The sequence below is a fragment of the Fonsecaea pedrosoi genome (genome assembly GCF_000835455.1).
Source record: "Fonsecaea pedrosoi CBS 271.37 unplaced genomic scaffold supercont1.4, whole genome shotgun sequence".
Taxonomy (NCBI): domain Eukaryota; kingdom Fungi; phylum Ascomycota; class Eurotiomycetes; order Chaetothyriales; family Herpotrichiellaceae; genus Fonsecaea; species Fonsecaea pedrosoi.
The window spans coordinates 1,066,079-1,088,589 of NW_013550612.1; the positions used below are offsets into that span (position 1 = coordinate 1,066,079).

Genomic DNA, 22,511 nt, shown 5'->3' on the forward strand with positions numbered 1-22,511 from the left:
ATGGTTGTCGTTATCATTTCTACCTCGTGTTGGCCCGCATAGGTGCGAGTTGGGCTAACTTTCAGGTGCATTGCACGATTCTTGGTCTCGTGGCTGGTGAATGTACGTGTTGCAGGGCTTTGTAATGCTATCTTTGAGCGTCGTCTGATGGGAATTGTGAGGCCTAGTTTCACTATGGCCATGATGCTGATCACCAATGACAGACAGAGCGGGAAGCATCAAGGGTCACGCAGTCTTCAGTGCAAGTCGCAGCGCAGCCCATCGCAGACATTCCCTGTTTCTGGCTTCACACGTGATCTGCCCGACCTGGTCATCATCAGCCACTCCGGAAGGTTCTTTCTGACAGGCTCACCAGGCTTCAGCCGCCCAATTATCCCAAGGAGCTAGAACGGTGACAAAGGAGCCTGAGCCTGCGCCTAACTGCCCTCTTACGTTGCCACTGTTTCGTCTCCAAGTAGCGGATCTCAAAGTCCAGGTTGGCCGCAAACGCCAGACACCAGATTCATTATCCCATCAATTCACCCTTTCCCTTGAACTCCATTCTCTACTTGGCTTCACCGATCCAGGCCGTTCTCAATTATCCGTTCGAATCACGTCCAACTGTTTCAACCCTACTCAACCCCCCGAGAAGCCCCTGTATCATCGAGCACCATGAATCCAGAGTGGTAAGCCATCCATCCCAGTTGCCTGCAATCCATCATCGTTTCCACTGCCATTGACAGAGTATGGCCTTTTGCTAACAGAGTGTAGAGTCAATCCCTCGACAATCCGTCCTCGGAAGCCATCGTCGTCCTGTACCCTGAATATTGATATCGTTCCACAGATACGATTACCTCTTCAAGCTCTTGCTTATTGGAGACTCTGGTGTCGGAAAATCATGCCTGCTGTTGCGATTCGCCGATGACACGTACACCGAATCTTACATCTCTACCATCGGCGTCGATTTCGTATGTTGTCGCGAACTCGGCGCCGCTATCCTGGGGTTCCGGGTCATGAGAGCTGGGAGGCTGACATGGGGTTAGAAAATCCGGACGATCGAACTCGACGGAAAGACTGTCAAGCTACAAATTGTAGGGCAAGACTCCGCTCAGTTAGTTTGCTACATTACCTGACATCGGAATAGTGGGATACTGCCGGTCAAGAACGATTCCGAACAATCACCTCCTCCTATTACCGAGGCGCTCATGGCATCTGTGTGGTCTATGATGTGACAGATATGGACTCGTTCAATAACGTCAAGCAATGGCTACAAGAAATCGACCGCTACGCTACTGAGGGTGTCAACAAGTTACTCGTCGGCAACAAGAGCGATATGTCGGACAAGAAGGTGGTCGAGTACACCATGGCAAAGGTACAGTGGCGCATCTCCGGATGAGCAGGAGCAATACTCATCATGCAATAGGAATTCGCTGACAGTCTGGGAATCCCATTCCTCGAGACCTCCGCAAAGAATGCATCCAATGTTGAACAAGCCTTTTTGACCATGGCCCGGCAGATCAAGGAACGCATGGGTACCACTACGGTCAACAATAAACCTACGGTTCAAGTCGGACAAGGCCAAGGTGTGCAATCAGGTGCTGCTGGAGGCTGCTGCTAAATTAGCAACAACCGCCATGGCAACGACCTGTCGTAGAAGGGAAACGGGCAGGAGAGATAGTCAATCGTTGACGCAGACAGGGCATTGGCCCTCGCTCAAGCAAGGGACAACCGAAGCGCAAACGCAGATATTCCTGTCTTCCAACCTACAGCTTTTGCCCCTCATGGATTTTCGGAAGGCGTTGGGGCGCAAGATCGGCGAAAGATTCAATCCAATGTCTAGACTTTCTGCTTCAGACAGCCATCCAAGTTTACAACGGCGAGGAACCTCTTTTGGGTTGTTGGAACGGGTTTTGGGGAACCTGTCACCGGCTTTGGCAGGCTAATGATGGAATGTTTGTGAGCGGAGCTGTATGTGGACGTCGACGGGATTTGCTCGGAGAAAGAAACGGCGTTTACTGTCAACAAGAACGCCCTTTCTGATTTAGGCAGAGCTCCATCGAATTCACAAACGGTGTTGAACCATTGGATCTCTCATGCTTTCTGTTTGCTTGACTTATACTGCATGGCACAACCGTCGTGTCCCACGAGCACCCTATGGATTCCCCTACATTCACACCATGTGCTGTTGAAGTTACCTGTTTGATTGCTGACACCTTTAATAGTGCATAAAATATCAAGAGATGCAGAGAGCTCCGGCCGTCTACGCACTGTGCCCAGAGCACCGCAGATGAGACATCTGATGATCCTGCCACTTCTTCATCCGACTCCTCAAAGTCACGTGATATCATGGGTGCTTCTATGCTTCAGAGAGCTTCTCAGAAGACCAGCGCCAAAGCCCCAACGTCCAAGGTGCGGCAGAATGATCGAAGGGCGGTGGACAGGGACAGAAGCTGCTGAGGCTAGTGATGTGAATGCTTGAACGGACAGCTGAAGCCATCTTCCAGAAATTTTTGCGGACGGCACGGGCGAAAATGCCTGCTATTGACCATCAGAGGGATCTCAGCCTGGCTTGTGCTCGCTGGTCTTGATGGGAGCCATGGATATTTAAACGGGTCAAGTTTTCCCAACAACCAACCTCCCCTTCGACCAAACAACAACCGACACCAGCTCGACAACGACCGTCTCTCAGCCTGGCAGAATGATCACAAAGCTCATTGTCGCTGCGGCGATAGGACTCACCGTCATTCCTCTGAGCGCCGCCGACACTGCGACCGCGATCAGCGGAAGAGTATCGTGTGCGACAGCGATCTGCTCTGGACCAGACAACACCGCCTCCCCAGCTGATCCACCGCTTTGTCCTATTGCTATCAACTCAACTGGATGTGTCGAGGCGTCAACCTCAATCACATCAGGAACAACTCTGAGCGCAGTCCCACCCTCTCAAGCAAACGGTACGAGATGGCACCGCGGACCTCTTCGCAGTTATGTCGGTAATTCACGCCAATCTTCTGACTATTCCTCAGCCACTTCAAGTCCAAACCATGTCACTACCGCACCAAGAGTCAGCTGCACTGCAGTTCCGCCGGAATCCCTATCCATCTCTCCACCTGCCACTTGCCTCGTCACGGTTGGATCAGTCGTGACAATATATCTATCGCATCCAGCGAGCGCAGATGACCTTCAATCCTCAGCTTCAGACAATATCACGACTTCTGTAAGTTGCTACCCTCTTTCGCTCGCTACCAGACCAGCGCCTTTATGTGCTTGTTCCATGACTTGGTTGAGACATATCCAACCCGTGTCTGAGTCCATAAAGTCCAAGAGAGAGGAGGCAGCCAGACGTGATCAAAACAGAGGCAATCCCAGTCGGAGCTATAATACGACACCAAGTGTGGTCATCTCAAGCCTGAATGTCAGTGCGGACCCTGTCCTTCTAAGACATGCCCAAGAAATCAATTTGGTGGATGCGAGTATCTGGCAGTGCTGTGGCTGCTACAATATCTAAACATCCAGTGACTGACTGAATCTCATCTAGGTCACAAGTTTCTCGCCGACTCCGACTACTGGTCAATTTGAAACATCCACATCCTCACCATCTACCTCAGTTGCGACCATGAGAGGCCCGTCTGTCTCTTCGGTCTCCGACTCGTCGACCACAGCTACAAGCATCAGCAGCGGTGTTACTTGGACCTCGACAGCATGTGTTGCTTTTGGAGTTCCTGACCCTGTCGCATGTCCGGGTGGCGCGTTGGACCCGTCTGGGAATAGCGGAACTTCCAGCATTGCATCTGCTTCTTCCTCTTTGTCAGAAACCACAAGTGTCGACAGCTCTTTAGATCCTACACCTTCGGATCTGCCGTCTTCCACGTCCACGTCCACGTCCACGTCCAGCACGGGAGGCACAATATTTTCGGTTTCGTCGACGGATATCGCGCCAGCCCAGACATCAGCCTCTATCACGGCTTCGTCTTCAGCTACAAATAGCACCCTACCGGCGCCGTGGATCGGTCATCCTCAAGGAAGAGGTCATGGACACCGAAACGCCATGATCGTTTTCCCTCTCATAGTTGGCATACTCATTTTCCTGCTGATGGCGATTTTCCTTTGGAGGCACTATCACCCTTCCTCATTCCACAAGGTCCTCGACTCGATCCCCGGCTTTGGCTGCTTCGCTCGATGGCGCAAGACACGGGAAAAGAATCGCCAGACTCGCGCTATACACCGCCTGGGTATCTTGACTGGAGATAATGGTCGCTTTGGTGGATCCGGTTCGGTCGCAGACGACACTTACAATCGACATCTGAAGAAGTTTGAGGAAGACAGTGCACGCGCAAAAGGCAAATACAGCAGTGACGCAGGTCCCCACGCCCCCGGCTCTCCTTTCTCTACGGGCAACAAAAGCACCAAGAGCGGCGACACGCCACGGACCCCCAAGTTGGGGAGTCCCTGGCGATACACGCCGACCAAGGCCGGCAACTCGGGCAGGAATAACGAGACGGACAGCTTACAGAGCTGGGAGGAGGCGTGGTTTGCGATGGGCAGCATCGCGGGTGCGGCGAGGGAGAGGGGGGAGGGGGAGGAGGGCGCAGGCGGGCAGGGGTGGAGGAAACTGGGTTGACTTGTACATATCAGAAGGGGTCGATTTGCAATCGGGGAGTCTTCCTGAATGACAACAGAGAGCCTGTTGGCTAGTTACATCAAAGGCACCTTTCATGCGTGGCTGTCCTTCTAGTCCTGGGTTGGTGACAGTGAGAGCCTGACTCTCAACAACTACAAACAGATTCGTGCCTCAAAGAACGGCCACCTCGTGCGCAGCAATGACGTCTATAAAGGATTGAAGACGGCTGCCGACATGCGCACAGTGTCATATGTTCGGTGTTTGCAATCACACAATGTCGATGCAGTGTTTGCCTGCTTCACCATCGTTTCTTGAAATCAACAAAATGCTGTGGCACAGTTTCACAGCGACATCCTCCTGCCTCCTACCTACTTATCTCCATCAGCCACGACGACCACCAGGAAGACTTTGAATAGTTCTCAGATATTACTTGCCGAAATGGACTCCTCTCCAATGGCACCATGGGCCCGATTACCTCTGGAGATCAAGTCGAACATCATGGGACGACTGACACGGATCGACTTGAAGTCCTGCCGCCTACTCGACAAGTGTACAAGCCTGGCAGCCACGCGGGTTCTGTTCCAAACACTCTGCCTTTCACCCAGTATGAACAGTGTCGACCGGTTGTCCAAAGTCGCAGCGCGGCCTGACCTCGCTGGTCAAGTGCGCACCCTCGAGATCCACCGACACTATCTCAAAAATGTGCCCTTCGACGAATACCTCCGGACCGGTCACTTGTCGGAACGTCTCCAGAGACTGCCTCCCCTCGACGCGGCGTCACTCGCCGTCATACTCTCCCAGGCATATGAAGACGAGCTAGACGCCCAGGGACGCTTCCTTGACGAAGCACCTCCTCTGGTGGTAAATGCGCTCAAGAAATTACCGCGGCTCCAATGCTTCGTCCATGGTGGTAGACTGACTCGAACCGAGGAGGGAGATTTTCTCCTAGACGAGCACTCTGATCTGTTGAGGCGGACGGGTGTAAGAACACTGAGCGGCGGAACACACTTTCTGCTGATGCACTCAGTCTTGCTGAAGTGCCGGGGTTTGAAGCCCCTGTCGATCGGATTTTCGTCAGTCTACTGGTGGGAGTTTTGGAACTGCATGGAAATCCGACACGCAAGGGCCCTTTTCGAGACCGTCACGCGCTTCGAGCTCACGTTCGAGATCAAGAGCTTGGATCGACAGCCGTGCCCGCTCAAACCGACCAGCGCTCATTGGAGGAAAGGCTTGACCAGATACCTGAAGGAACTGGGAACATACCTGCCTGCGACCGAACACCTGTGGCTCGGGTTCGACGAGCTGCTTATAGAGCCTCGGGGAAGTCAATCCGTTCGCCGCTATGCATGGACAAGGATATCGAGCTTGCTGCTGCGTTGTCCCTGTCCTGAAGTTCCTGATCTGCCCAGCTTGACCACCCTCACTCTGGAAAACACTGCTGTCCGCCTGGACGAGCTATGCAATTTCATCATCCGACACTCCCAGCCACTGCGGTCCCTCACCATCGTCAACATGCGTCTCAGCAACACCGGCACATCTAGTCCAGGGATCCTGGCCGTGGTGCTGAAGCTGATCTCGTTCCTCAACAAAGAGACCCAGCTGGACCATTTCTCCATGCAAGGCACTTTTCTAGATTCGGATGATGAGACCCGACTCTTGTGCTGTCCCAAGAGTGGGACCAGCAGCATCTTGCACGAACTCGAGGAATACGTCTGTCACCGCGGTGCCTTCCCCTTTCACAATTCTGAAATACTCCTGCAGGCTCTCGACACGTACTGGCCACGTTCGGGGGCGGCGGAAGAGGCGGTGGCCAGTGACAAGGAATTGCCCCGACCCAGTCTGCGCGATTGCACGGTTGAGGTCACGCTTCAGAGCGACGACTCGTGGTATGTCGACGCACCGAAAACGCCGCGTCCCGAATGAGGGTTTGGTGGGGTGGGGGGCTGGAGGGTATGGAAGTGTATGTCCATGGCACGAACTGTTCGATATGCCAAGTTCGGTGAACGACTACGGAGCGTATTAGTGGATCACCAGCAGTCAATCAGTCAATTTTGTTGGTTTTCGAAGAAAACTGTTTATGAGCATTCATTGCATCCGGGCTCAAGTGGTCAGCATTCAGCATTCAGCATGTAGCGTTTTAGCGCTCAGAGGCGACAATAACAAGTGTCAAGAGACAACATGGTCCCCGAGATTTGGTTTCACCATTCATCCATCCATTGATTGATTCATTCACTTCGGCACATTTTCGTTCCTGCGAGGGAGAGAGAGAGAGAGAGTGTGTGTGTGTGTGTGTGCACAAGAGCTGCCGGTTCGGGTTGGGAGAGCTGGTGGGATCACCATAGGGACAGTGGGTTCTATCGGCGTTGTCGCTATCACCATTATCATCCATTGTCAACAGAGCGGTCGTTGAAGAGTGAGATGAAGGAAACGTATTTTCAAGGCGTGTGGGTAGTTTTGATTTTCCTGGCCATTTTGCTAGGGTTTGAAAAAGGATTTCAAAAAGCAAGACTCCGACCCAAAAAAAAAACTCCGTGCCGCTGGCCAGTCCCGTATCTCTGGCAGCAACGACGCCAATAGTCAACCCTCCCATCCAGCTCATGGTTGGATCTCTCATGCAATCATCCGTCGTAATCGCCAGGTCGCCGGCTTTGACTCATGAACGCGTCGACGTTCTTGTCGTAGATCTCTGCCTCGTCACCCTGGCTCCCATTCAGGAACGAATGCCACTTGACTTCTCCGCCCTCGACCATGATGGGCGTGGCGTACGGAGCGCGTTCGGGGCCCAGAAAGTCCCATAATCGGCACTGTTTTTGGGGAGGTCAGAAACAGGAACAAGAAATCGGGGACATGCTCCAGACAATCGGTGGAGGACATGGACATGTCAGCTAGAAAGAAACTCATAATTTCTTCTTTCCTCGATGGTCTGTACAAAGAATAGATCGGCAAGCAGCAAAACCGGCCACCCCCCTAGATCGCTTGCTCCAGAGGTTTGAAGAAAGTGAAGGAAGTGGGAAGGAACACCACACCACACCACAAGAACCAACACGGCACGACATGAAACACTCGAATTGCGTGCGACGGATGAGAAGTAAAGACATAAGACGCAAGATGCACTTACCAACTGGTTCCACAACCGCGCGTTGACCTCCTTGCTCAGCAGCATGGTCTCGGGATCAAAGTAAGGCAGCGTGGGCAGGTCGTGATTCTTCTTGGCCTGCATGCTCAGGTTCGTCCACTGGGTCTCGCACCACAGGTTCTTGCGGTAGTCGTGACGGTGTTGGTCCTCTTGGGACGCGCCCTTGCTGGGCCGCGACGCAGAGGCAATAATGTCCCCCACGGTCTTCCTGGTTGATGTCGACATGGTGGTGGTCGATGATGACATATATTTCTAAACGTTCAGGGTGACGGTGACCCTTATGGCTCGCCTTACTTCGCAGGCTTGCCCTGATCGATGTAGTCCAGTCTTTCTTCGTGATCAGTGGCCAAGAGGTAGAGTTCCCTGCTGCAATTTATGGAGGAGAAGGAAAGTCGCAGGGGAGCAGGGAGGTGATGTAAATGCTGGTCATGTGATTGTCGGCAGGCTCGGGTAAATCTGCGTTATTTTCCCGATACGCCGCCAAGTCACAGCCTCGCCACCAAAAATTCACCGTTGCGAGGCTGTGACGTGGACGGGGATGCCATCAGTACCGAGTACTTGGGGTGAGGGAATTATGAAACTCTCAACTCTCGACAATGATTGTTTCTCAGCTATCTGACTGATTCTGCTCAACGCTATCCAGCTAAAGTATGAGTACAGCTTGTGATGGTACGGGATCCAGCTAAAGCTAGCAGAGTACACAAAGTACAGGAGGAAACCTACCCGTCATTGTCCCTGAAACAACCCGCGCAGTTACATCGCTGATACAAAGTTCATCACATCATTGCATTCCATGTTTGACCCATCATCAGCTATCAAAAGGACTTTACAAATCACACCTCTCTTTCGGATTTGTCCCTATGTAGAAGCACCCTAGCTCACCACCAGCATATCGCTTTCACCTTCATTTCATCGTCATGCATCTCGTAGCTGCACCGGGCAGCATGGTGGATTGTCCACCATATTCATTTGAAGAATATTTCCAAGACATGATTTAGGGGTTGTCTGGATACCCAAATAAGAGCCGCCTGGGCAGAAGGGCTATAGTCACATATAACCACCCATTACAGCCGATCTCTTCCGCTTCTGCGGATATGGTGGTGTGCGTGACGTTTGTGATAGGTTGTGGCAGGACTGGCAATGTCGGTCAAGGTAACTGTGACAACTTCCTCAACCAGGATCAAGTTCACCATAACACCGTTGCTCATATAGCTAGTCGTGGTTGTGTAACGACTGTTGGTGGTGTGTGGAGTTGTCAACGAGGTGACAGCAGGTGAAGCCGTGGATCCAGCAGTTTGCCCTGCGGGCGCTGACATGGTGGCGTTTCCGAATGATGAAGAGACTTGAGTTGGTGTGACGGCCCCAGGGATTGGTCCCATTGTCGCAGGCGCAGGACCGGCCTGAACTCGGACCTTACCAGGCAGCTCTTGGACAAAGTTGATTTGCTCATTTTGAAGCATCTCAGGGACCTCCATCTTGCATTGTGTGCCATCATCTGGCTTTTGGAGCTTGAAGATTGGACAGTCGTCTTGGTTACCCGAAGTCCCCGTCGGAAGATTGCAGGCTGGGTCGTCGATGGCACTTTGCAACACGCCTTCATCCCAAGCGCACATGAAATCTCCATGGTAGCCGTACCCGGTAGGATCACCGTTCGCAAACGTAAACTCTCCATCGATGCCTTTGAAAAGGTTTGTTTGGTAGATTGTTTCGTAGAATAAGGCGGGCAAGTGTACGGGATACCCTTCTGGACATCTACCATTTTGGATTTCATCTGGGTACGCAACGTGAGTTGTGTGATTGGCACTGTCCAGATCTTTTCCATTCCAGCATGACGGGAACATGAGTTCCGCGCGCACTCCGTCTGCACACGTCGCGTCGAGGAAAGTCTTGTTGCGGAGATAGTGATATTCTCGTGCGCCTTCCGCAGGAAGGTTGTAGTTGAGACAATTGAAGCCGAGGGCTTTCTCCATAAGTGCTTGTTGAGTTTTGTCACTATTGTTCCAGAGAGACATTGGCGGGTCTGGGTCCTGTCCGTAAAAGGCGCGCTTCAGAGAGTTCCCAGCGATCATGCGAAAGTTCTGAGGAAAGGCAACCACAGGACTCGGCTCATTTGGAGATGGCTCGGTGAAGTAATATCTGCGAGCTGTCAGCGTGTTGATCAGGGTTGGAGGAGAGTGGTTTCATTACGCAGTCAATCCGCCAGCAGTTGGAACCATCTCAAATGTGCCGTTTGCATGTTGAAAGTACATCCGTGGACTCCAGTAGACAGAGTGGTCTTGGAGGATGGAGCAGCTGGTACAGTTGGAGGCAAGGAGATCACCAAGAGAAGGATCAAGTCCCATATCTGGGAATGGGTCAGTAATTGATATATATTTTTGTTTGTTTGGTTACAAGGTGAGGTGAAACTCACTTGAAGCGCCAAAAAGAACATGAAGATGTTGAGCGGGGCTACCGGGGGCCATGATGGGGTCGACACGACCATTTCCTAGTTCGCCGTGACATAGATGACGAAAGAAGGCATGGGTTGGCGGGGACATGAAGAGAAGAAGCGCGAGAATGAGGGCTTGAAATTTGAGCGCGACTTTAGCGACGGCCATGGTGACGGTTGTTGTTGTTTTGCGCTGGGAGCGTGAATGAGGAATTGGGTATCGCGGTAAGGTCTTGATTGAAGTTGTCGTAGAGAGGAGAGATCGGCTGAAATGACGGACGTTGGAGGAGTAATGAACGAAGTGTGTAAGGAGGGAAGAATAATGATGGACTGATTGATAAAAAGGAGCGTGGGATGCCGGCAGACAAAGGGCAAACTGAGGTCGTTGGGATGAAGGAATGGACGCAAAAGGCGAGTCTGAGGCGGATGATAGAGAGTCAAGAGACAAAGTCAGCGCTCACATGCATCTAAGAGGAAGGCGCTTTCGCGGACTTACCACTGTAAATTGCTGGGTGAGGCATACAATTTGCTTCTTGGCTGTTCACAGTCGACCTTCACTTCACCTCACCTCACTGTTGGCCTCCCTCAATCGACTAAAATACCGTACTTGCTTGACCCCCTCGCCGCTTTTTGGCTGCCGCTCCTAAACCGACCTACAGCGCAAAAGTCGATTCTGCCGACCGCAGCCTTGACTTAGACTGTCTACCTCAGCTGGCGAGTGCGCTCCCACTGACACGCGATCTCCCGGTCGCCGACTTGGTCGAACTCCTATCCTTCTCACACACAGGCCATCACAGCAGACGATATCAGGTGTTTTGAAGAGCCAGGAAGTGTCGTGTATGGCCACCGACCACTGTCGGGCAGGAATAGATCAACAGACTGCTTCAATCAGCCAGCAGCACCACCTTGTCCAGTGTATATGTCTTCTCGAGAGCTCTCTGAAGGCACAAGTCGTCAGTATTGCAAAGGAGAGGACGTGTATGCGAGACACACAAACACACAAACACAACGGGAGGCAAATGCGCAATAAATCCACAGGGACAAGAAGACTGCAATGAACACAATAGGACCATGGTCAACAAAGACCGCTTCACCAATTTCCTCTGCTCATCTTACAGATGTGGTCATTCGTTTGCACCTGTCTCCATTCGCTCCATCCCCGTCGCTTACAAGGCCCAACCTGAAGGTCTGCGGCTGTGGCAGAACCATGGTCAAGTGCCTAGCTGAGATCCCAATTCCTGCTGGCTGCCTTCCATCTTCCTGCACGAGCGGCAATGCAATGCAATGGCAATGCAGGAGAAGGTCCTGCCGATCAAGCTTCAACTACCGTTCATTTTGTTGTTGGTTGCACGTGTGGCATGGCATGTCTTTGTCATGGTTGCTGCACGTTGCCGCCTGCTAATCTCCGCCGAGGTACCATGCACCGGTTGAAGATGCGAAAAGTCAGCTTCGATCGGAAGGGGGAGGTTCAAATCGCCTCCAGCGCAATCACGATGCTCCCTTGACATGCCACGGCTAGCCGGAATGTACGCGTGTGAACGAGGCGACACCATCCCTTACGTCTCCAGCAAGAGGGTATGTGTGCGAACTCTGGCCATAATCCTAAGAGTGATTGCCTCAGTCGGGATCGCAAACAATCGTTGCTTCAACTTCTGCTGTTGCCACGGCACTCTCGCGCTTGACGCGGACCGTGGAGGAGAAAGAGGTGCAAAAAGAATCGCTGAGCTAAAGTCCTTTAGTTCCGGCGAGCTGCGCTAAATTGGGCGAAGATGGTGCATTGATTCAGAACAACATGGTGGATGTCAGAGGGGAACCGGACACCAGGTTCTGCCGATATCTACAAGGATTATTCTCGTCGAGAAATCTCTGTGTCCTACAGAGAAACCAACAGAATCAGGACCGGGACCGCACCAAAGCACACACCATTGTGGAAGCATCTCCGTGACCTCCAATCGAAAAGCCCCCCAAAGCCTTATACTTGGCGTACCGAAGATCCTCGCTGATAGCCGCTGGTAGGCGAGCTGCCTGAAGCTTTACCCTGCGAGGTCAACCAGGGGTTCGGAGTACTTAGTGCATGCCCCAGGGTTGCTAGACAACCAAAAGAAATTTTTCTCAGGCACCGAAAACCTGGGAAAGCGGGAAAATTTGTAAGAGGTGGGAGTTAAGGAGACAAAGTCTTTTTTGGAAGAAAATGGACGTGACTACCATGACCACAGCCGGTAAGTCTCGTGGCCGTCACGTCTGTGTACTTGTCTAACCGTCAATAGAGAGGGATGGTGAACTGGCTCTAACGCGAAGTACGTGCAACAAATTTGATTGTCCCGTCCTAAGATTGATCTGCCCTCAGTGATGAGCAACATGTCTTCGTCTCATGTTCCCGAGGCTCGGGTTCTGATAATCATGACCGGAGGCACGATCTCCATGCAAAGATCTCCCAATGGTCTTATCCCGGCTCGAAATTTTCTGGAAAGATGCATGGCACCCCGACCGGAATTCAACGACGGAGAGATCCATGAACCCATGACCGTGAGGTTTCACGATGGACCCGATGGGCTGGGCGAGTTCCAGAGTCTGCGGACACCAACGAGCGTGTACGGGAAACGTGTCAGGAAAGTCAGCAACCTTCAAAATCCCAGAGCCTTGTTGCATAGAACCTTAAAATTCCGCTCGGTCAAAAGATGAGGACTGAGGCATCGCTAATACTCGCACAGATATGCTGTTCTAGAGTTCGAACCACTTCTCGACTCGTCGTCCATAGACAGCAAGGGATGGGCGGAGATTGCGCAAGCGATATATCGCAACTACAAGTTGTTTGATGGCTTTGTCGTTCTTCACGGCACAGACAGTCTCGCCTACACCTGTTCAGCTCTCAGTTTCATGTTGCAGAACTTGGGCAAGCCTGTCATACTTACGGGTAAGTGGAGTTACAAGCGATCTCGCTGTGTGACGGAATTTTTGCTCCAGAACATCTGTCTAACACAGCTCTCTTGAGGTGTTACCGGCGACGAGTCGCTGTGAGAAGTTGGCCATGACTCCGATGCCCATTGTCAAGATGCGCTTTTGGCAAATCCACGAGTGGACGAAGCTGACCTTTTCCCCAAAGGATCCCAGGTGCCCTTCTCGGAGCGCAAAAACGATGCTCTGGAGAATCTACTTGATTCCCTGGATATTGCCGGGCACTTCATGATCCCCGAGGTGTGTCTTTGCTTCAACTCGACCCTGTTTCGGGGTAATCGAACTACAAAGGTTTCCGCAAGCGCATTTGATGCATTTGCATCTCCGAATTTTCCTCCATTGGCCAAGATCACTGCAGTAGGTACTCACGTTGAATGGAACTCGGTCAAAAGGTCGACTTCCCTTGAAGCCTTCAGCATTCAATCAGACCTCGAGATACACCATGTGGCCTGTTTGCGCATTTTCCCTGGCATCAAACCGAAAATGGTAGAGGCAGTCCTGCGGACCGAAGGACTTCGTGGTCTTGTGCTGGAGACATTTGGCGCAGGCAACGCCCCCAGCGGGCACGACAACAAATTGACCCAGGTCATCTCTGACGCTGTTCAACGTGGCATTGTGATTGTGAACGTCACTCAGTGTCTGACTGGCAGTGTCAACCCGCTCTATGCACCCGGGATGGTCCTTGGCCGTGCTGGCGTTGTTGCAGGAGGGGATATGACCAGTGAAGCAGCTTTGACCAAGCTGTCTTACCTGCTGGCCCTCCCAGGAGCGTCACCAGAGTCGGTGGCTAAAGATATGGCAACATCAATTCGTGGTGAACTTTCGGAGCATGCGGGTACCATTTTCAAACATCCGACAGGCGAGTTATCATCCCCCGTCGCTCAACTCACAGCTATTGCCTACGCAATTGCCAGTGGAGATATCGAGAAGGTGAAGGACCTGCTACGAAACGACAATCAACTGATCAACCGAGCCGACTACTCCGGAAACACACCCGTCCATCTTGCGGCGACTGGGCCGAATATTGCGATCCTTCGGCATCTCCTCTCGCTGGGTGCCTCGTAAGTTTAGGACAAGTCATTGTCGGGTGATGGTGTTCATATTGATACTGGCTAACACAATCTTTTTACAGGGTACACCTACGCAACCACACCGGATCAGGCAGGACACCTCTCTTCCTGGCCGCCAATGCTGGGTTGTTGCCGCACGTAATGCTTTTAAGACAAGCAGGCGGACATCTCCATGCCGAAGAATTGGAGACGGCCAGACTCCACGCGAGCCAAAGACCAGAGGTGTGGAAACAGGCAGGCCTAGAAGTGCCCTAATGGACCTGGAGAAAGAGCTGGTTTCAACTGGGCGTTGGGTTTCCCAGTCTCCAGCCGTTCTGGCACATGGCTTTCCGTCAGAGGCCCCTGGTTGGTGTGCACGATTGGTCGCCGATTATATGCTACCGGGTGCTAAGCACACCTAGGTCCGAAGTCGCCTCTGGAAAGCAATGCCAGATGATCTGGACTTGCCTGCTGCCATCCATCCACGCCTCGTGGCAGTACAGGACGCTACACCTTGCGCTCGCTAAAACAGGAGATGGCCAGCCATGAGCACATCGAGCAACCCAATTGTGCGATTCCCAAGGCTCACGACATTGCTTGATGGGCTTGCAAAAGTCCTACAATGATGGGGCCGCGGAGGTGCCCGGGTCGAGATTGACACGTCTAAGTTTTGGTACCCGCCAACGGCGGCTTATGTTTGTCCTCGAAACCGGAGTGGGATTGGAACACTTGGAGCCATCCAAGTCATGCCTACAACACCCACCGACCTCCTGCTTCATCTCGAATGGCATGGTCACTAAGGGATCCCTAGGTCTCCGGATCAAGGCGCCACTGACGGCGACCTCGACCACTACTATCCCACCTAGGCGAGGCGAACCCAGCGACCCAGCTTGGGACATGGGAAACCCGGGACGCCCTTGGCTATCCTGACTTATCCTGACTATCCTGGTTGCCACTCTTCTCCCCCGCCTTTTTGGCAGCACCTGGCAACGCCCCCCGCATTTCATTTGCCAGGAGTGTCTGGCGGTATAGCGGAAGTCGGCTCTCAACTCCCTCGTCACCCTCTGCGGCGTCGTTGTACTACCCCCCCAACAAATTGATCGATTTCAAAGAGAAATGATGGAATCGGGTTCTCCCTTACGGGCGGGCACTCAGGTCCGTCCTAATGTCGTGCTCAGCATGGACCCAGCACCCCGCTGGCACATTTTCACTCCCGGTTACGTAAAGGATAAGCTGCATCAGGTTTGGCGGTCATAGACCTTTTCACACACCGTTGCAGAATTTGCGCACCCAAAGGGTCCTCGAATAATGGGACCGATTTACGGCACGGAGGTCCCTGTGACTCCCTTGCCCTTTATGGTGGAATGTGTCTCTCTGGTTGTCCTCTAATCGCATGATACCCAAAATCATTTCTGAAAAGCACGGTGTGGTCCATTTTTGCCTTTTTCCCTTTGGCATTCTATCTTGATCTTATCGACAACGGCGTTGGTAACGCAGAAATCTTTGATGCGCGATTGATCCTTTCGACGGCCACAATCCTCTTCGCGCCGACTCTCACAAAGTTCACCATCCCAAACCAAATTTTTTCCTTTCAGGCGTTGACTGTCTTGACCCCTAGCGGCAGATATTCGCCACATGCCCAATAGACTCAAGACCATAGCAATTGTCAACGGTACAGGTCGTCAGGCTGCGTCGGTCATTCGGGCAGTCGCAGCTGTCGGCTATGCCGTCCGGGCCCATGTCCATTCATTGAAAGGCCTGGTGGCTGAGGAGCTCGCCGACTTGCCCAATGTCAGGTTGTTCGAGGGACCCTTGCTGAACAACCAGGTCCTCATCGACACTGTGTTTGAAGGTGCTCAGATTGCCTTTATCAACACCAACCCTTTGGGTGGCGATGAGATCAAAATCGGCAAGGCACTGGCCAATGCGGCTAAGAAGCGCAACATACAGCACTTCATATACAGCAGCATGCCCGATCATTCAATTCACAATCCACGCTGGCCGGCACTTCCCCAGTGGGCGTGCAAGTTCACGGTGGAAAATTACATTCGACAGCTTGGACTCCCTGCGACCTTTGTCTATGCAGGAATCTACAACAACAATTTCACCAGTCTACCATACCCATTGTTCTGCATGGACTTCAAGGACGATGGAACTCTGGAATGGCGAGCACCTTTCCATCCCGACACCAAATTGCCCTGGCTAGATGCCGAGCACGATGTTGGGCCAGCTGTCTTGCAGATTTTCAAGGATGGACCCGGTAAATGGAATGGACACAGGTACGTTACCGCGAGTTTCTCCTCTACAACAACCCTCGATCCTGGGTCACATGGTTCGTTCCCGGCGCCCCGAATAGTCAAGACCTTGTACAAGGATTCTTGTCCGGATATTTTCTCCGTTGTTTGCAGGGGTCGGGCTGATCATAACCATTTTTGACGGGATCAAGGTGGTAAGCAACATGAGCAAAGAACTTGGGTCTAACAGCTGGATTTGTTCTAGGATTGCTCTTGCCTTTGAGATGCTCACCCCGTTGCAAGTTTGTCAGGCATTTGAAAAGGCGTTAGATCGACCGTGTAAATATGTCTTCAGCAAACGGATCGAGATCAAGGTACCCATCCCCAACGGATATAGAGAGCAGCTTGCTGGAATCGAGATCCTGTTTGGTGAATACAATGCGCCGTACTTTCCGGGCCCGGATTTCGAATACGATACAAGGCGCAAGGGCAGCAACGACACGATTACGGGGAAAAGCAGCACCGAGGCGTCTCGCAAAACCAAAGCTGGCAAACTCACAGACGAAGCGCGATCCCTTTGGCCACCGTATAGATCCATCTACGAATATGCGAAAGAGGCATTTGTCATTGAGGAGGAGGCCAACGGGAAAACTTGGATGATCGATAAAAGTGTCAGCACTTGAGCAACCGGGCTCCTGTCCCTCAGTTCCAACGACTCTTAATGACTTTGACGACCCTGTGGTAAATATGGTTTGATTGGAACACGCATAGCATGGGATGCATTTGGTTCGGTTTATGGAGATTAAAAGTCCACGGGACAATTTTGCATTGAATCCGAAACGGGGGGAAAGACGAAGGATCAGATCGTCTGGGTAGAACTTGACCATTTGTATCGGCCAGTATAATTCGAATATAGGCAGATTGTGGAGCAGAAATATGAGCTTGAGTGTCATAAACTATAAAAGGTAACGAATATCATGATCACGAACGCCTCTTCCACCCTGGCACCGCCTTGGAACCAAATGATTCTCGACAGGGCCAAAAGAAGACTTACGAGTATGTTGCTTGCAGATCGAATAAGCCTCATCTTGCCCTTGTCGTTCGTGGTCCCGTACCAGGACTCGGCAGAGCGACGGGACCAGGACTACTATTTTGATGCGTATGCCTGAGAAGGGGTAACTAGAACGTTCTGGCCCGGGCCACTCACGGCTCCGGGTGGGAAACTAAAGCCATGCCTTCCTACTGGAGGCCCCCCGTCCCTGGTATCCTTGTACAGGCCACGAGAGGCTCTGTGACCTCACTTTAAAGTAGAGACTGGGGTCATTCAATACATACAGGTAATCAATATCCACCAGGGGATTGCCGTCATAGGCGTGATGTTGTCTTGCACATGAGGGCTTTTGTGTTATGATGGCTTATCTCTCCCCGAGTATCTATTCCCCCTCCACCATACGACATCGACGTCCCCGATGTAAGTTCGCTTGAAGGTCTTCCTTTTGATGCGAGTGTAAAGCCTAGCATGATTCACGCATGGGGACAACCACCAGCATTAACCATACGAACGAGACACGCCTGGACCACCTAGCCAGGGAGGGAAGAAAAGGGTAGAACCCAGAGCAAAACATGCAGGGGGGGTGGATATACAGGGAAGCTGACTAAGGAAGGCACCTGGGTGATTTTGTCCATCAAATTCCCAAAAAGGGTTGAATTCAACACCTCAACGACGCCCAGCTTTGTACTTGTTTTCCTTCCTTCTGCCCCTCTTTTTTTGTATCTTGCACGTTTCGGAGTTTGGACTATAGACTGGACCATCACATGGAGTGTGTTTGGGTATAGTTAATACGTGCCACTCTCGATAGAAATTTTTTCACTTTGCTGATTGTTCCCGCCTGTTGTCCTCTGAGGACCTTAAGGCTGATTGATAAGAGGGTCAGGAACCTAGCTTGAGCTAGAGGACGATATATCCGCGTGGTGGTGTAGCACCATATCCCGCTTTGTTTCACCTAATTTCTCAGAGCTGAGGGCGCCCCGGTGGATATCTCGACTTTGGAAGATATTGTGGGTGATCTACTTTGTCGGCTCGTGGCCCAAACCATGTCAGATAAAGACGCGGCTACACCGCGACTGTTTCTCATTCGTCACGGTAAGACATCATCCCCTGCTTTTATATTGCACCTCGACTCTTCCTCGAACAGACCAGCTCGCATTTGCAAGCTTACACGTATATTACCTGCGCAGGTGAAACGGAATGGTCTCGGAATGGGCGGTTCACGGGGATCACCGACCTTCCTCTTCTCCCCGAAGGCGAAGACAAGGTCCGCCAAACAGCCAAGGTGGTGTTCGGTGCTGGACGCTTGATCGACCCGAGCAAAGTCGCCCACATTGTATGCAGCCCGAGACAGCGCGCGCAACGGACGCTTCAACTATTCCTAGACCAGGTTCAAGAACCCAGCTGGCGCGCCGCGCTTACGGAGAAGGTGCACACGACCGAAGACATCGCCGAATGGGGCTACGGGGACTACGAAGGTCTTCTGCAGCACCAGATCGAGGAACTTCGCAAGTCTAGAGGCCTGGACAGAGAACGGCCCTGGGATATCTGGCGGGACGGCTGCGAGGGTCCTGGAGGCCACACTCCACCCCAGGTCACGGAGCGACTCGACCGGCTGATTTCGCAGATCACGTCAATCCACCGGCAAGGACTGCAGCAGGGTGACCGCAACTGCGACGCCGTGGTCGTCGCCCATGGCCACATCCTCCGCGCCTTTGTGAAGAGGTGGCTGAAGCTCGACTTGGGCACACACTTGGAGATGATGCTTGAGCCCGGTGGAGTCTGCGGGCTGAGTTATGCGCACGGAGATATCGAGGCCCGAGCGGTGCTCGTGGGCATGAGTTTCCCGGGCTCTACATGATGAAACTGGTGCCATTTTGTTTTTAGCTACGGCCCCATCTTATCACGTTTCTTCTCTTTACCCGTAGTGGCCTTTGGCTCTTGAGGTATCCTGCGAGTTCGCCTGGCTTGGGAGGACCGTTGCATTGGGTCCGAGAGCAGCAGGTTCGTTTCGCTTCGGACCAGTTAGAAATAGACTATATAGACTGCATTGTCAGCTCGCTCTTGATACAGGGGGACTGTACTGAAAATACAGACTACTTACCTTCGCGCCACGTTACGTGCATACCTATCGAGCCCTCGTACCTGCACATAGTGGGAAGTTGATGATTTCCGCACCCCGCGATGCGTTGACGTCATTTACGATAAGGGAATTTTGTTTATCAGGCGAAAAATAGAAAAGCTTATCATCGTTACTCGGAGCACGTGATAGGCTGCAGCAACATCGCAGTTCGCCTATCCAACCACGCCAGCCACCCAACTTAACATCACCACATCCGCAGGCTTGGTTCCCTGGTATCAAATCGATACCCACCGAGCCACCATTCCCTTGGGGTTCCAATTTCCAAGTGTAGGGTCACACGTACCGAGTAATATCTGATTTCAGTCTGTCTTCACCTAATCCACTGGAGGCTTCCTCAGCCTTGTTGGTCAGCATAATGGAGGCGAACTTCGCCCCAAAAGAAGCTGTCGCACCCGGACATGTTGCTGAGATGAGTACCCCGTACTCGGTACCGCGCGCTCCTTATCACGTACCAGGTAGGGAGCCTACACATACTTGGATGATCCTGACCCGTGTGCTGCGAGATAACGGTGTGGGATGGAGACGGTGGCGGGCACACACTTGATCCGAGCTAAGTTAGATCTGCATGGGAGCCACGCTCATTCGACCCCGGGAAACCAGCTGCCCATCTACGCTTTGGCACAGATAACAACAACGGCCCGATCTTTCCAGAACAAAACAGACGAACAAGCTCCCACAGCCAATTGCTTGTGCCGAATGCTTGTTTGCCGCCACAAGCTTCAAAGCAAGGTACACAAGCATGGGAGCTATCGCCCCGAAGCTCTGCATCTCGTCGTCATCGCCTCCAATCCGCTGGCCTCCGGTGGGATTTACCGCGTTCGAATACGTCGCTTGGAGAGCTGCTCTGTCCACGAAACCAGCAGCTGCTGCCGATGAACGAGGGGAGCTTGAAGCTTCGAGCGTAGGTTCAAAAGGTAGGTACCGTCCCTCCCTGTCGCCGAGTTTCCGGAGTCCCTTTCTTTTCACTCCTCTTGCTCGCGTGCTCGGGCAAAGAAAGCTTGTCCCTGTGTCTTTTCCAGAAGCTCAAGCGGACGGAGCTCTCTGAATCTGTCTACCATGCGTTCTCACGGTGTTTGCCAGCTGCTTGTTGCTGCGGTAGCTCTCATTTTTTCCTCGACAGCGTCCCCAGTCGAAACGCGCAGTGATGTTGCCAAGCGAGCTGCTCCCATCTCCCCAAAGGTCGTCATCATCAGCATGTTTGCCCCCGAGGCGGAGGTCTGGTACGGCATCAAGGAGTTCGACCTCCTGGCCCAGAACATCACCGTGCCGGGTCTCTCGCCTCTGTTCCCAGAAATCCACTGCACCGCCAAAGGCGATGTCTGTCAGGTGGTGACCGGGGAATCCGAAATCAACGCGGCCTCGACCATCAGCGCCTTTGTGCTCAGTCCCAAGTTCAACCTCACCAAGACATACTTTATGGTGGCGGGGATTGCAGGCGTGAACCCCAAGGTGGCGACGCTGGGGGCTGTGACCTTTGCCAAGTACGCGGTCCAGGTTGCGCTGCAATATGAGTTTGATCTGCGAGATATACCGTCGAACTTTACGACCGGGTACATTCCATTTGGTGTCGACGCTCCGGATGATTATCCTGAAACGTGAGTTTTAGTCCCAAGGCAAAAGGCAACGTCCCGGGCACTGCCATGAGAATCTATAACAAGAAATGCAAAATCTATTTGAGATTGCGGGACTAATCTATTGTGTCTGTATGGCTCTATAGGATCTACGGCACCGAGGTCTTTGAAGTCAACGAAGCGCTCCGCGACGTGGCCATCAGCTTCGCGACTGGGGCTAAGCTCAACGACAGCGCGGCCAGCAAGGAGTACCGAGCCAAGTACGCGGCCGAGAGCATCTACGCGGCGGGAGCGCGGGGACCGAGCGTGCTGGGCTGCGACGTGGCGACGTCGGACGTGTACTACTCCGGGACGCACCTGTCGGAGGCGTTTGAGAACACGACGACGCTCTGGACCAACGGGTCGGGCGTATACTGCACGACGGCGCAGGAAGACAATGCGAGCCTGGAAGCGATCCTGCGGGCCGCGGCGCGCAACCTGACCGACTTTTCGCGCGTCATCGTCATGCGCACCGCCTCGGACTTTGACCGCCCGCCCCCCTCGGTCAGCGAGATCCAGAACCTCCTGTACGTCGACCAGGGCGGCTTCCCGCCCGCCATCCAAAACATCTACATCGCCGGCGTGCGCGTCGTCGACGGCATCCTCGCCGGCTGGAACAGCACCTTTGCAAAGGGCATCCCCGCGACGAACTACGTCGGCGACATCTTCGCCACCCTCGGCGGCACGCCGGACTTTGGCCAGCCGAGCGAGTTCATCACCAGGCGCAAGGCCAAGAGGGCCGAGGATGAGGTCCAGCACGTCCAGGGAAATCTGAGGATGCGCAGGGCCGCGGAGAGCGCGAGACGGAGGGCTGCGGCTGTCAAAGCCGGAGAGGTTATGCCTTAATACACACGTACCCGGTGTAGAAAGATCCAGCCAGTCAGTTGGGCCAGTCAGCCAGCCGCCCGTCAGCTACGTAGCTAGCTAGCTAGCGAGCGAGCTAGATGAGCTGTTCGACCGAGCGACTGATTGACTGACCAACAGACCGACCGAAACTGAAAAAAGATGGTTGTGGCCCATGCATGACCCATGGTTCATGGCTCATGACCCATAGCACATACAATCAGATCGAATGATGAATATAACAAGACAACATAATACTTGTCATGATATAATCTCGAGTACAGTGTAGATTGCATGAAAGAATGGTAGACGCAGACGCAGAGAGAAAAGGCGCGTGTCTGCGCAGTCTTTTGCATAACAAATCCATCATCTATCAACTCTTGGTACTTTTTCTGTCCAATTCCACAGCTAAACTGTACATCCTCAATGTCACGGTTGGGTGTCTTTCTATACACTCGAAATCTACAC

General features: G+C 52.8%; 9 protein-coding genes across 9 annotated transcripts; 7 read left to right on the top strand and 2 right to left on the bottom strand.

Annotated features, from left to right (window-relative positions):
• Positions 1-174: 174 nt before the first annotated feature.
• On the top strand, positions 175-1,597 carry Z517_06177 (GTP-binding protein ypt1; the record flags this gene model as incomplete). Its single annotated transcript, XM_013427919.1, has 5 exons — positions 175-332; positions 824-947; positions 1,023-1,070; positions 1,124-1,351; positions 1,403-1,597. 5 exons carry the CDS (start codon positions 175-177, stop codon positions 1,595-1,597), a joined length of 753 nt encoding a protein of 250 aa, XP_013283373.1.
• A 1,995-nt stretch (positions 1,598-3,592) lies between these two features.
• Z517_06178 (uncharacterized protein) lies at positions 3,593-4,597 on the top strand (the record flags this gene model as incomplete). The annotated part of the gene is made up of 1 exon (XM_013427920.1): positions 3,593-4,597. One exon carries the CDS (start codon positions 3,593-3,595, stop codon positions 4,595-4,597), a length of 1,005 nt encoding a protein of 334 aa, XP_013283374.1.
• Positions 4,598-5,035: 438 nt separating this feature from the next.
• Positions 5,036-6,520, top strand: Z517_06179 (uncharacterized protein; the record flags this gene model as incomplete). The annotated part of the gene is made up of 1 exon (XM_013427921.1): positions 5,036-6,520. The coding sequence occupies one exon, from the start codon at positions 5,036-5,038 to the stop codon at positions 6,518-6,520; it is 1,485 nt and encodes a 494-aa protein (XP_013283375.1).
• A 695-nt stretch (positions 6,521-7,215) lies between these two features.
• Positions 7,216-7,958, bottom strand: Z517_06180 (uncharacterized protein; the record flags this gene model as incomplete). The annotated part of the gene is made up of 2 exons (XM_013427922.1): positions 7,216-7,401; positions 7,716-7,958. The coding sequence occupies 2 exons, from the start codon at positions 7,956-7,958 to the stop codon at positions 7,216-7,218; spliced, it is 429 nt and encodes a 142-aa protein (XP_013283376.1).
• Positions 7,959-8,797: 839 nt separating this feature from the next.
• Z517_06181 (uncharacterized protein) lies at positions 8,798-10,330 on the bottom strand (the record flags this gene model as incomplete). Its single annotated transcript, XM_013427923.1, has 3 exons — positions 8,798-9,869; positions 9,921-10,077; positions 10,144-10,330. The coding sequence occupies 3 exons, from the start codon at positions 10,328-10,330 to the stop codon at positions 8,798-8,800; spliced, it is 1,416 nt and encodes a 471-aa protein (XP_013283377.1).
• Positions 10,331-12,519: 2,189 nt separating this feature from the next.
• Positions 12,520-14,441, top strand: Z517_06182 (uncharacterized protein; the record flags this gene model as incomplete). Its single annotated transcript, XM_013427924.1, has 4 exons — positions 12,520-12,752; positions 12,873-13,075; positions 13,265-14,177; positions 14,249-14,441. The coding sequence occupies 4 exons, from the start codon at positions 12,520-12,522 to the stop codon at positions 14,439-14,441; spliced, it is 1,542 nt and encodes a 513-aa protein (XP_013283378.1).
• A 1,359-nt stretch (positions 14,442-15,800) lies between these two features.
• Z517_06183 (uncharacterized protein) lies at positions 15,801-17,082 on the top strand (the record flags this gene model as incomplete). The annotated part of the gene is made up of 2 exons (XM_013427925.1): positions 15,801-16,444; positions 16,665-17,082. 2 exons carry the CDS (start codon positions 15,801-15,803, stop codon positions 17,080-17,082), a joined length of 1,062 nt encoding a protein of 353 aa, XP_013283379.1.
• Positions 17,083-18,493: 1,411 nt separating this feature from the next.
• Z517_06184 (uncharacterized protein) lies at positions 18,494-19,308 on the top strand (the record flags this gene model as incomplete). Its single annotated transcript, XM_013427926.1, has 2 exons — positions 18,494-18,542; positions 18,638-19,308. 2 exons carry the CDS (start codon positions 18,494-18,496, stop codon positions 19,306-19,308), a joined length of 720 nt encoding a protein of 239 aa, XP_013283380.1.
• Positions 19,309-20,646: 1,338 nt separating this feature from the next.
• Positions 20,647-22,046, top strand: Z517_06185 (uncharacterized protein; the record flags this gene model as incomplete). The annotated part of the gene is made up of 2 exons (XM_013427927.1): positions 20,647-21,185; positions 21,308-22,046. 2 exons carry the CDS (start codon positions 20,647-20,649, stop codon positions 22,044-22,046), a joined length of 1,278 nt encoding a protein of 425 aa, XP_013283381.1.
• Between the last annotated feature and the right edge of the window lie 465 nt (positions 22,047-22,511).